The sequence below is a fragment of the Geotrypetes seraphini genome, chromosome 3 (genome assembly GCF_902459505.1).
Source record: "Geotrypetes seraphini chromosome 3, aGeoSer1.1, whole genome shotgun sequence".
Taxonomy (NCBI): Eukaryota; Metazoa; Chordata; class Amphibia; order Gymnophiona; family Dermophiidae; genus Geotrypetes; species Geotrypetes seraphini.
This window is the reverse complement of record NC_047086.1, coordinates 253914243-253928451: the sequence shown is the minus strand read 5'-3', so window position 1 is coordinate 253928451 and position 14209 is coordinate 253914243. Positions and strand designations below refer to the sequence as shown.

Here is a 14209-nt window from a genome sequence, read left to right as displayed (position 1 = left end):
AAGTTGTGATATCAACATTTGGACCACCAATGCAAAATTATGATCAAAAAAATAAGATTTCACCAATCTCAACTGTCTCCTTACATACGTGGTTTTCTTTCATAAATTTGCGATTGTATGTCAAGGAGGGTTCAAAAATAACCCCTAATACTTTGGTTGTTTTTTCAACTTTAAGAAAAGCTCCAGATTCCAATGTAATTGATGTAGGGACCAAAGATGATTGATTATTCCGAAGCATGCTTTTCTGAGCAACTGTTGCCCATCCCCTAGTTTCTAGTTTAAAGCCGCTCTGTATCTCCTTTTTAAATGTTGATGCTAGTAGCCTGGCTCCATTCTGGTTAAGATGGAGCCCATGTTTTGTGGAATAGGCCCCCCCCCTCGTTCTCCAAAATATTTCCCAGTTCTGAAACAAATCTAAAATCCTCCCCCCTGCACCATTGCCTCATCCACGCTTTGAGACACCAGAGCTCTGCCTGTATCTCGAGTCTTGTGCATGGAGCAGGGAACACTTCTGAAAACCCTACCTTGGAAGTTCTGGATTTCAGCTTCCTACCTAAGCCCTAAATTTGGCTTCCAGAACCTCCATACCATATTTCCCTATCTCATTGGTACCAAAATGCACAAAGACAGCAGGCTCCTCCCTAGCACAGTCTAAAATCTTATCTTGGTGACATGTGAGGTCCGCCATCTTTGCACTAAGCAGTCAAGTGACCAAGTGATCCTCACGTCTCCCAGCCACGCAGCTATCTACATTCCTACTGATTTAATCTCCCACTACAACCAGGTGTCCTGACCCTTCACTCCTGGGCAGAATATTATATCCTTTGAAAGGGGGAACATGCAGGCCTTTCTGACTGGCCCTCCCCCCTCAAGCAGGAGCAGCAACGGACGGCCAGCAAGAGGCAAAGCTGCTGCTCTTACTTTAGTAAGAGGCAGATTTTTTTTTTTTATTATTGATTTGATTTGAATTGATTCACCTGAATCATGAATCGGGCAGCAATACTGCATACAGCTTCTGAGGGGCAGGAGAGTTGGGAGTGACGTGAGCAACAGATTCCCAGTAGTCACTGCTTTTTTAATCATCCAGCCCATTCAGTGTTACTCATTTTTTTTTTTTTTTTTAGTGAATTGCTGTCTGCCTACATTTGCATGCCATTCCCCCTCACTTGCATGTGAATCGGGTCGGGGTCGCAAAGTGGTCCTTAGTGAATCTAGCCCTAAAAGTCTAAAGTGAGGTTTCCTGTGCTTATTAGCCTAATTTGAGAGTAGCCTCTTCCATATAAATCCCCAAATTTGCCTTTTTCACTGATAACCTGTTACTATTATTGCTACATTTTTTTTAAAGCCCAGCTTACAACTGTTGGTGCTGCTCTAAACTTTTCTCCAACCCCCATCTCTCTTACACCTATTTACCCAAAATTGTCCAGTCATCTTCCCCCTTTTTGTTACATTCAATTTTATAAGAGCCCTTAACCCTCCATAAATTCCAACCTATATTCTATGTTCCTTTTCTTCTCCTTTCAGCACCTCTTCTCAAACTAGTCAGAGGGTGAATGTCAGGTTCATCCCAACAATAAACATATAGTGATAGCTTACATCTCAATTTGAAATAAATAAAATCTCCATGGCAAACTTTATCATCTTGCTATTGCTGGGGCAAAGGAGTTAGCAGTTTTCCTTATGCAGTATCGTTTCTTGTTTGGACATGTATTTAGAAAAGTGTTTTTAGGACTGTGACTTCTAGAATATTTTAAACTCCTGGCATACTTTTATTTTTAAGGAAGAACAAAATCGAGGCAAGCCTAACTGGGAGCACCTGAATGAAGATTTGCACGTACTAATCACTGTGGAGGATGCTCAGAACAGAGCAGAAATCAAACTGAAGAGAGCTGTGGAAGAAGTAAAGAAATTACTTGTGCCTGCAGTAAGTAATACTTTCATCTTTGATGTGATCATTAAATCGTCAGTTTTATACAGTGTAGCAAATATTATATATTTGGAACAAGCTACACAAAAGAAATATTTGTGCATTAATTTTCAGATGACATACAAATTAGTGGTTTATTGAAAGTTTATATCTATATTAAACTGCTGTATTCATTGAGATGTTGGTTTCCCTCTACAGAAATAAGAGATATAGTCAAACCTCAGTTTGCGAGTGTTTTGCAAGACGAGCAAATCACTCAAGTAAATCGTGCCTCGCAAACTGAGCGTTGACTTGTTTTGCAAGTCCCCCTCCCCCCCCCAGAACTGTCATCGCTCCCTGCCCACGAACGCCGCCCCCCCCCCCCACACTCACAAGCCCTTACCCCAGTCTGGCACCGGCACGCAGCACCAACCCATGGGATATGCCGGTGCCCAAAGATCCTGCTTCTTGCCTGCGCTGTCATATGCGACCTTGATAAAGTGAAGCCTTCATTCCTGCGCTGCTTTTGCTTGTTATAACAAGGATATTATGGTCGCATATGACAGCACACCTGTATATCACTTGAATGGTTATACAATTTAATTACCTTACTTTTGGGTTCCTTGAAAAAGATCTTCAAAACGTAGCCCACGTTGGGAATCGTTGATACCTCAAAGGTTAAGTAAAAGTTACTTTACTTTGACTGAACATTTATTAAGTAATCACTATATTGCATTATTTAACTTCAGTTACTATTCCATACCCAGTGATTGGGTGGTGGGTTTGGCTATAGGAGCTTTGGCTCTTGGCTGAATTACACAGTTCTGAGTGTATGTGAAGTCTGATAAAATTTATGAGATTATAAACGTGAATATATATGTAGAGATCTTTTTTCATATTTAGTCCATTTTGATCTCTATCCTTTGCACTAATTCTATCGGACAGCCTCCCTACCTCTGTTTTGTTACTAAAATACATTATATAGCCATCCCAATACTAAAATATGTATTAATAATGCTCTTACTGAAAAGTTTCATCTCTATAGTGTCAGACAAGGTTGCCCACTCTCCCCACTACTATTTGACCTAGTATTAGAACCTCTTCTTCTGGCTATTGAGCAATCAAGTAGCATTAAGGGAATATCTTACAGAAATGGTATGTTTAAGATCTCGGCTTATGCTGATGATCTTTTATTATATCTTATGGAACCAGAAATATCTGTACCAGCTTTATTACAGTTGATTGAAGCCTTTGGAACCTTTTCCGGGTATAAGATCAATTGGAGTAAATCTGAAGTTTTACCTTTAAATGTTCATTGTGTGAAATCTCTATTAGATCCCTATCCATTCATCTGGAAACCTAAAGGCATTAAATATTTAGAAGTAATGCTTTTGCAAACTGTGGGTGACACTGTCTACTAATGAAAAATGTCTTTTTTTCTAAAATACAAAGATTGTGTGAGAAATGGTGCCCTTTGCATCTCTCCTGATGGGGTAGGGTTCACACTGAAAATGATGATAGCTGCAGTGATACAGTACCATATAAGTATGTTACCCATCTTTTTTTTTCTGAAGGATTTTATAAACAGGTTAACAGAATGCTTACTAAATTTATATGGTTAGGAAAAACACCTTGAATTGCACTTGCAATATTACAGAAAGTAAGAGTTGGGGAGTGTCAACTTTCCCAATTTCAGATTATATCATGCTTATATATTGAGACAAGGAATGTATTGGATACTGCCGGAGTTATATGAATGAGTGCCTGAATGGCTACAATTAGAATCTTTGATGTTGCCACTCAAACTGTGTCATTTGATGGGTATACAAATTCCACATATATAGAGAGACAATTAAATATTTAAAATTATGTGACAAGTTTTATCTTTTTTGAATGATTTGCTTCTTACTCTAACTAAAGGTTCTACACAAATATCTCTATGGTTGAACCCTGCAATTACCATTAACGGCTCCATGATTCTTTAGAAAACCTGGATGTAAGCAGATATTAGAACAGGGGTGGGCAACTCTGGTCCTTGAGGACCGGAGTTGCCCACTCCTGTATTAGAACCTTGCAGAATGTGTCGAGGACGATTGGTGACCTTTCATACTTTACAACAGAAATTTTAATTGCCATTCTCTTAATGTTTTAAATGGCTGCAACTCCAGCATGTTATTACAGCCAGCTTCTCATCGCTTATTGCTCTAAAAGAGCAGCCAAGTTTACCTGTTATATGATTTACTGTGGGGTTTCAAGGTCATGAGGCTTCTAGCTGGTATAAGCTTTTATGCTCATATCAAGTTTCAAGTTCAAGTTTATTAGTTTGCTTGTTGAATCGCTTAATCGGATTTCTAAGCGATGTACAATAAAATATACATGTGAGGAAACGAAAACATTACATACAGTTAATTAATTATAACGTAAACAAAAGGTAAGAGGGGGTGAAATACATTTTTTATAGTAAAGAGAGAACATACAGGGAAAATACATAAGGAAATTAAAAAAACAAAAGATAGAAAAATAATTCGCTAGAATAACACTTTATAATAAAATTTAATTAATTTGCAAATGCGTCTTTGAACAAAAAGGTTTTTAATTCGCTTTTAAATTTCCCAAACACCTTCTCCTCCCGTAAAAACATGGGAAGCGCATTCCAGATCTGGGGAGCTGTACATGAGAAGATAAATTGTCTTCTTGTGCTAATAACTTTTAACGAAGGAATTGATAAAAGGTTCCGTTCACTAGATCTTAAAGTTCTTTTAACTGAATATGGGATAAGTAGTCTGAATAAAAATGCTGGAGTCTTATTTTCTAATGTTTTAAAGATAACAGTACATAATTTATGTGTAATTCTATGTATGACTGGAAGCCAATGAGCCTTTTTAAGGAGTGGTGTCACATGATCAAATTTTTTAGATTTTGTTATTAATTTAATAGAAGCATTTTGAATAATTTGTAAACGTTTAATTTCTTGTAACGCAATTCCTGTAAATAATGAGTTGCAATAATCGATTTTAGACATCACCCGAGAGTGAATAAGAATATTAAGTGCTCTGGGACAGAGGAATTTAGAAATGGATCGAATTTTCCGCAATCTATAGAAGGTGGTTTTAACAATACTACTAATGTGATCATGATAATTAAGTTTATTATCAAAAATTACTCCTAGAATTTTAGTATTTTTAACTAATTGAAGAGGAATATTTTGAATCAAAATAGGAGCAACTAAAGAAAAGTTTTCCTTACATATGTACTTAAAGAAACCTCTCTGTGGCCTTCAATTTATTTGGTATAGACTAGAGAACTGCAATGTACTGTTTTCATCTGAGAGTTGGAAGAAGATATGGTCTCAAAGGATACGATGTATGGCTTCAGCATCTCTGTGACAAACTCTTTATTTTGTGCTTCACAGAACACTGTGGACACCAGTTAAATTACAAAAATTTGATGCTAGCATATCTAATGCATGTTGGCATTGTAAGAAGGAGGTTGGTACACTGGACCATCTTTTGTTTTAAGGCCCGTTAGTTCAAACATTTTGGCAAAAAAGTTTTGAATAAAATACAATGTATATTGGAGGTTTGAATACCTTTCTCATATGGCACGGTGATATGTGGAACACAAGTTGCTTCAGTAATCTTATTGATGGTAAAAATAAAACTATTCCTGATATTTTCAGGAGTGGCGTTACAGTTAATAGTGAAAAACTGGAAAGATTTCACTCTTTTGAACTTTCATTTTGGTGGGAAACAGTATGCCTTTATTATCGATATGAAGCTAATGTAGCTGAAAGATCTGGGATTATGGCCCCCTTTGTAGAAGAATGGGGCCCTTTAGAGGGTTTTGTTAAGCAATGTGTGTGATTGTATGAATGTCTTGCCAGACAAATGGGAGGGAGGTATGGTGGGAGGTTTGGGTAAGGGAGGGTGGATAGATTAGATGTTGATGTGTTTTTGCTAAGATTACCGTATTTTCACGTAGATAACGCGCACCCGTGTAAAACGCGCACACGGGTATAGCGTGCAAAAAACACAAATCTATGTACAGAAATTTTTATATACCGCACACACCCGTATACCGCGCATGCTGCCCGACTCTCCTTTCGCCTGCCCCGACTCTCCTCTGGCCACCCCGACTCTCCTTTCGCCCGCCCCGACTCTCCTCTCCCCCTTGAAGTCTTGTCCCCACCCTGAAAGCCTGATGCCCCCCCCCCCCGACGTCCGATTCACCCCCCCCCCCCCGCAGGACCGCTCGCACCCCCACCGCGAAGGACCGCTCGCACGCACCCGCACCCGGAAGGACCGCTCGCACGCACTCCCACCCGCACCCCCACCCTGAAGGACCGCTCGCACCCTCACAGGCTCCCGACCCCCCCCATCATGTAGAAGCTCCTACCGGTGTCCTGCTGCTTTCTCTTGGCGGTCCCGACTCCCTGACACGAACGGGGCAAGAAGGAGCTCAAGCCCTCTTGCCCCAGCCAACCGCGGCACCCCCGACACGATCGGGGTAAGAGGGAGCTCAAGCCCTCTTGCCCCAGCCAACAGCGGCACCCCCGACACGATCGGGGCAAGAGGGAGCTCAAGCCCTCTTGCCCCAGCCAACCGCGGCACCCCCGACACGATCGGGGTAAGAGGGAGCTCAAGCCCTCTTGCCCCAGCCAACCGCGGCACACCCGACACGATTGGGGCAAGAGGGAGCTCAAGCCCTCTTGCCCCAGCCAACCGCGGCACCCCCGACACGATCGGGGTAAGAGGGAGCTCAAGCCCTCTTGCCCCAGCCAACAGCGGCACCCCCGACACAATCGGGGCAAGAGGGAGCTCAAGCCCTCTTGCCCCAGCCAACCGCGGCACCCCCGACACGATGGGGCAAGAGGGAGCTCAAGCCCTCTTGCCCCAGCCAACCGCGGCACCCCCGACACGATCGGGGTAAGAGGGAGCTCAAGCCCTCTTGCCCCAGCCAACAGCGGCACCCCCGACACGATCGGGGCAAGAGGGAGCTCAAGCCCTCTTGCCCCAGCCAACCGCGGCACCCCCGACACGATCGGGGTAAGAGGGAGGTCAAGCCCTCTTGCCCCAGCCAACAGCGGCACCCCCGACACGATCGGGGCAAGAGGGAGCTCAAGCCCTCTTGCCCCAGCCAACCGCGGCACCCCCCGACACGATCGGGGCAAAAGGGAGCCCAAGCCCTCTTGCCCCGCCGACTCCCCAACTCCCCGACAATATTGGGCCAGGAGGGAGCCCAAGTCCTCCTGGCCCTGGCGACCCCCCCCCCCTCGCTAGTTGTTCGGGCCAGGAGGGAGCCCAAATCCTCCTGGCCACGCGACCCCCTACCCCCCCCCCGCACTACATTACGGGCAGGAGGGATCCCAGGCCCTCCTGCCCTCGACGCAAACCCCCCTCCCAACGACCGCCCCCCCCAAGAACCTCCGACCGCCCCCCCAGCCGACCCGCGACCCCCCTGGCCGACCCCCACGACACCCCCACCCCCCTCCCTGTACCTTTGTGTAGTTGGCCAGACAGACGGGAGCCAAACCTGCCTGTCCGGCAGGCAGCCAACGACGGAATGAGGCCGGATTGGCCCATCCGTCCCAAAGCTCCGCCTACTGGTGGGGCCTAAGGCGCCGGGGCCAATCAGAATAGGCCCGGGAGCCTTAGGTCCCTCCTGGGGGCGGGGCCTTGGGCACATGGTCGGATTAGGCCCATGTGCTTCAGGCCCCGCCCCCAGGTGGGACCTAAGACTCCCGGGCCTATTCTGATTGGCCCAGGCACCTTAGTCCCCACCAGTAGGCGGAGCTTTGGGACGGATGGGCCAATCCGGCCTCATTCCGTCGTTGGCTGCCTGCCGGACAGGCGAGTTTGACTCCCGTCTGTCCGGCCAACTACACAAAGGTACGGGGAAGGGGGGTGGGAGTGTCGTGGGGGTCGGCCAGGGGGGTCGCGGGTCGGCTGGGGGGGGCGGTCGGAGGTTCTTGGGGGGGCGGTCGTTGGGGGGAGGGGGGTTTGCGTCGAGGGCAGGAGGGCCTGGGATCCCTCCTGCCCGTAATGTAGTGCGGGGTGGGGGTAGGGGGTCGCCGTGGCCAGGAGGGTTTGAGCTCCCTCCTGGCCCGAACAACTAGGGGGGGGGGTTCGCCAGGGCCAGGAGGACTTGGGCTCCCTCCTGGCCCGATATTGTCGGTGAGTTGGGGAGTCGGCGGGGCAAGAGGGCTTGGGCTCCCTTTTGCCCCGATCATGTCGGGGAGTCGGGGGGGCAAGAGGGCTTGAGCTCCCTCTTGCCACGATCGTGTCGGGGGTGCCGCGGTTGGCTGGGGCAAGAGGGCTTGAGCTCCCTCTTGCCCCGATCGTATCGGGTGTCGGGACCGCCAAGAGGAAGCAGCAGGACACCGGTAGGAGCTTGTACATGATGGGGGGGATCGGGAGGCTGTGGGGGTGCGGGTGGGAGTGCGTGCAAGCGGTCCTTCGGGGTGGGGGTGCGAGCGGTCCTGAGGGGGGTGAATCGGACGTCGGGGGGGGGGGAACTATGTAAAAAAAATTTTGTACAACGCGCTCACGCGTATAACGTGCGAGGGTATGCGCGTTATGTAAAAACCACGTATAACGCGCGCGTTATATGCGAGAAAATACGGTAGTCACCGCATCTCCTTTAAGGTTATGTTCTTAACATTCAAAACTTTAACTTACAACGAACCTCAATTTATAGCTAGTATGTTAACATCTCACAACTCCACGCGACCTCTTAGATCTTCCTCCCAGAATCTTTTAACTATTCCATCCCTGAAAATAATTGGTACAAGGAGATCCAATATGTTTTCAGTAATGGGCCCCCAATGGTGGAACTCCCTACCACAATATATTAAAAATGAAAAAGACCCCACCTCTTTTAAAAAATATCTAAAAACCCATCTTTTTAAAGACGCTTTTAACATTTAAATTTTAGAATTGTTTTTTATACTTAGATTTTTACAATTCCCCCGTCCCCATTTGTTTTTTCCCTTTTTGTTTTTTCTTCAATATAAAAAACTTGTAAATTTCCCCCTCTCCTCCCAACTCAAGTTTGTCTTGTTAAATATTTTGTTTTTTTGTTAAATATGTGTCATTCGATCTGTTCTCATTTGTATTTCTATTTTTAATTTATGATTTTGTACATCGCTTAGCAAATCGATTAAGCGATTAATCAAATATTAATAAACTTGAACTTGATATGTTATGATCTATTTGTGAATTGTACTATTCTGTAAAGATGTGAAAATTTAATAAAGATTCAACTAAAAAAAACAAAAAACCAAGAAGAAACAAAAACATTAACAGAATTTTTTTCTTCTTATTTCTAAATATAATTCTCAATTAGAAATATCAAGCCTAGAGTTGGATTTCCAGCAACTTACACTTTTGTGTAGTACCGATCGCTGTTGATATCGGTGGACATTTGCCATGGAATAGCGTCATTGGTATATCTAGCATCAAGTCTCTTGATGCATGCCTCATACCATCATTCTTCGATGTAGGCAGTCATTTCTGAAGTGCATCACCTATTGAGGCAGCTATGCTTCGACACCTGCTGCACCTAGCAGCATTCAGTACCGGTGCCTCCTCTTAATACGTTGAGATTCTCCCCAGCATTGTGAGCACTTCCATCATAGAGTCTCTTGCTGCATGCCTTTCATCAATGCCATCATTTCTTGATGCAGGCCGACAATTCTGAAGTGTACTGCCTCTTCAGGTATCAACACTTCGACACCCTGCTGCACATAAGATACCAACTTGATGACATGGTACAGGTGCATCTCTTCACTTTGTTCAACGTCAGAGGACTATGTGATGCATTGTTAGCCTCATCAGCATCGACAGTACCAACGGATAAACCAACAGTACCGGTGCACTCCTTCTGGGATCAAATGAAGGAGTTCTTCAAGAGGGAAATCAGTGACATTTTTAAGTTGCATGCAGCACCAATGCTAACGTTGAATCACTCAGTACTGAGCATAGCACATAAAGGCCTGCAGGTACAGACTCCAGTTTTTTTTCATTGAAGCATCGATGAACATTGAGATCTCATGGCAAGGGAGCATTATCACAGTACCGATTCTCCTTCCCCTTGATGTCATTGATCCAGTGTTACCAGGAGCCTACAGCCTGGCTGCTCTGAGTAGGCCTGCTCTTACTATACGAAGCTAAGCAGGGTCAGGCTTGGCTAGTACCTGGATGGGAGACGACCTGAGAATACCAGGTATTGTAGGCCAAGGGACCCCATGTTGGGCAGTAGTGGCATAGTGGAGCCATACATGGCACGGGAAAAGACAATGGCAAACCATTCCTGTACTCTGCTGTGAAATGTTACAGGGTGGATTCCTCACTGTGTATGTTGCCCTGAGTCAGTGGTGCAATCCACCCATCATCTTTTCATCAAAAGAGTACTTCTCGACGCTTCTCAATCCAGAATCTTCTGAGGTACCAGAAATGGATTCTGACCTGTCTTCATACACACTACTGACACTAAGTGTGAGCCTACATTATCTGTTCCAGAATCATATGGAATCCCTTCTAATCCATCTCCTCCTCCTTTTTATTTTACCTAACTATATCGGGCAACTATGGAAATGCTCTGACTCTCAATTTGGAGTCGGATGCTGAATCTAGAGCAGATTACCTTAGAGTACGATGAGCTTCCTGTAGAACTTAAGTTGTTTCTGTACTCTCCAGGATGCGCTCTTTAAGAGCTAGGAGACCCTCTTTCTCTTAATTGTTGCTCCCAACAAGATTGACTCTCTCCGACCCTCTACTGAGAGTTTCCTTACTTTCAACTGTAGATACTGATCTTACTGAGCAGGATCATCAACTTCTCCATAATCTACACTTTGAAAATGGGCCTTTTACTCTTTCTCAACTGTACTTACGTACATTGACAGCACCACTGAGAACTATTGGAGTGATCCACCACAGGTGTAGAGCCTGTATGGTGGGATCACTTTTTTTTGTGCAGTATACCAATGTGGTAAATAGGACGTGTTTTCTGCATGCTTTAGAGGCTATTAAGCATGGATGACTCTTCTGTTTATCACTATATCATACTAATTTCATCAAAAGTTTAGAACAAGTTAGGATGGATCTTCTATCCCACCCATCACAATAACTCTGCTTATTACATTACCAGATTGGAGGGATCCAATCTGGATGTAGAGCCTGCTAAGTAGGATCACCTCCCACATTTTTCCATTTACCAGAGAGATCCATCATATTTATCTGAGCTATGCTAGTTACCCTCTTCTCAACGAATGACTTAGATGCACCTGGTAATAGATTTCTAAGTAGTCTGCAACAGTTGTCATGCATTGTGATCAATATTTTGAAATAAGTGCTTAAAATATTTTAAACTGTTATTGATACTATACCACATAACAACAACATGCTTAAGGAAACAATTCAGTTATTTAAAGGTGACTCCAGAGACCTTATTTTTTAACACAAGTCTGCTAAAAAAACAAGCATACCTACACATCACATTCTGCAAAGTATTCTAAATGTAACCAGTGTTAAAAATAAATAAATAAGATTGCTTAGATGGATTAGCAGCCTGATGCTTCAGGGAGCTCAGGAGAACTCATGGTAGACAGTCAGCTAGCAGCTCTGCACGGGCAGGAGCAAAAGAAGATCACTCCTGCTGCGATTCACTGCTGGTCCACCAGGGTTATTTAAGGTACGCAGGGGAGGTGGGAGGGAGATAAAAATAATTAGAACTGGGCTGAGACAGGAGGATGCCTCCTGTCCCGGCCACTGCTGGACCATCAGGTCTCATGGCAGGCCCGTCACAGGCTTGCAAACAGGTTCAGGAGAGGCGCGGGTCAGTGCTGACATGAATATAAACCGAGACCCCCATTTCTGGGCCTTTTTTTGGCCCCAAGATCTCGGGTTATATTTGAGTATATACGGTATTCATTTCTCTAATATTCTCAAGCATGTGGCTGAGAAGGTCTTGCGATATAAACTTTTAAGGTTACATAGAATGTTGAATACTAGCAGAGAAAATGGCTCGGAGAGCTGAGAAGTGAGTTAACTTGAACTGTTTTCCTGAGTAGATACAAAAGAAAACAGTAAAGGCCCTGTTGATAATCCTGTGCTGCAAAAACTCCTTACTGCTTTAATTTGTACAATTCAGAATGTAAAAAGTGATTTTATGTGTTGGCTTGCTAACTGGAGAGGAAATTTTGTAATCTAATCTAATCTAAACCTTAAGTTTATATACCGCATCATCTCCATGAGTATGGAGCTGACACGGTTTACAAGAACTTAAAATAGTGGGTAGAGAAGAAGAAAAAGGATTACATGAACTTTTGTGTAGAAGGGGGAGAGAAAGGGGGGAAGGATAGAGTTACAATTTGCTGAAAAGCCAGGTTTTCAGTTGTTTGCGGAATAACTGAACGGAGCTCAGGTTCCGCAACGGGGTGGTGAGGTCGTTCTAAAGTCCTGTGATTTTGAAGAGAAGGGATTTTCCCAGTTTGCCTGCATAGTGGATGCCGCGTGGAGAGGGGAAGGCTAGTTTATGCATTTGGGCAGTTCTGGAGGAGTCGGGACTGGAGGAGTTGAAAGACAGTGGGATAAGAGGAGGGAGGATTCCGTGAATGATCTTGAAAGCCAGGCAGGAACATTTGAAATGGATTCTGGAGATTATTAGGAGCCAGTGAAGTTTGGCAAGGAGTGGGGAGGCATGGTCAGATTTGCGTTTTGAGAAGATCAGTTTGGCTGCAGTATTCTGGATTAGCTGGAGTCTTAGAATACTTTTTTTTTATAGATTTAAGTAGATGGCGTTGCAGTAATCTAGTTTGGACAGGATGATGGATTGGACAAGGATGGCAAAGTGTTGTTGGCTGAAGTAGGATCTAGCTTTCCTCAGCATGTGAAGGCTGAAAAAGCATGATTTTGCCAAGGAGTTGAGGTGGTCATTGAGGGAGAGAGAGGAATTGATAGTGATACCAAGGACCTTGCATGAGAATTCGAGCTGTAGTGTATCGCCTGTGGGTAGTGCGAAAAGTGTGGGCCGAGCCAGAGTAGTTTTGTTTTTGATTCGTTTAGTTTCATCTGTACCGAGAGGGACCAGGCACGGAGTCTCATTATGCAAGCTGTAATGTTTTCGTGGAGGTTGGTGAGGTTCTGGTCAGTCTCAAGGAGGACAAGGATGTCATCTGCATAAGTGTAGATTGTTTCCAGGGGGGATAGTTGAAAGAGTTTCAGGGAGGACATGTAGATGTTAAAGAGAATAGGGGAAAGGGGTGATCCTTGAGGGACACCGCAAGATGGAGTCCAAGGAGTGGACATGGTGCCATTTGTGTTGACGGTGTAGGAACGGGAGCGTAAGAAGTTTGAGAACCACATTAGGACTGTAGGCAGTGCTAAAACAATCATTCTTTGGTTTCAGTAGCTAGTGAACATTGATTTTGTTGGCGTTTTCTTAGATATAGGCAGAGAGGGATACACATAGAGCTAGACAGGATTAAAGTTTTTTTTGTTTTTGTGTTCCTTTAAAGTTGGAGTAGGAGGTTTTCATGCTTGTGAGTTAACCAAGACCTCAAGAAGCTAACGTATGCAAAAGTGCGGCAAGCTAGTGAAGAGCTAAGTAGTGTCATCATCATCCTGTGCGTGCACAGACATATAGATTCATTATTCAGATACATATACCATATTTCCCCACATATATGCCACAAAAAATGCCTATACGAGTTTTAAAACTGGTAGATAAGTTATCCCATTGTATTAGCCGCATCTTATCTACCAGTAACTGAGACGGTCTATTATACAATGTTTAAAAATCATCACCCTGCCCTTCCTCACTCCCCTTACCTCCCTCGCTGGTGGCGGCCTCCTCGAATCGTACTGCCAGCGTTGTAGAGCAGGAGCGATCTTTGCGTCTGCAGGCCTGCCCCACGCTGCTTCCTATATGGCTTTGCCGTCAGTTCTAGAACCGACAGCAAAGCCATTCAGGAGACAGTGTGGGGCCGACCTGCAGATGCAAAGATCATTCCTTAGCAACAGCAGCAGATGAATCCAGAGACCAATGGATAGCACACATCTACCAGCAGGCGGAGATAGAGAAACTGATTAACAGGTGGTCCTATTGGCTGGCACTCCTCCTGTAACTCCAGTATACTCTATCTCCCAGCAGGTGATGGTTGCTATTCGAATAGCTCCTGGATTCTGGCTGTGACTGGAACTTTATTTTCTCCTGTTGAGGTTTCTCTTCAGTGAGACTGCCATTCTGTTTCTCCTGTTGAGGTTTCTCTTCAGTGAACTGGCAATGCTATTTCTCCTGTTGAGA

At 44.6% G+C, this 14209-nt stretch overlaps 1 protein-coding gene across 4 annotated transcripts in view; it reads left to right on the top strand.

Moving 5' to 3' along the window:
* QKI (QKI, KH domain containing RNA binding) overlaps positions 1-14209 on the top strand; it is a 547679-nt gene that overhangs the window by 289246 nt on the left and 244224 nt on the right. For all 4 annotated transcript variants that reach the window (XM_033937413.1, XM_033937412.1, XM_033937415.1 and 1 more), the window contains exon 4: positions 1781-1924. In XM_033937413.1, the coding sequence (XP_033793304.1) occupies positions 1781-1924 (144 nt within the window). The remainder of the gene's footprint in view (positions 1-1780; positions 1925-14209) is intronic.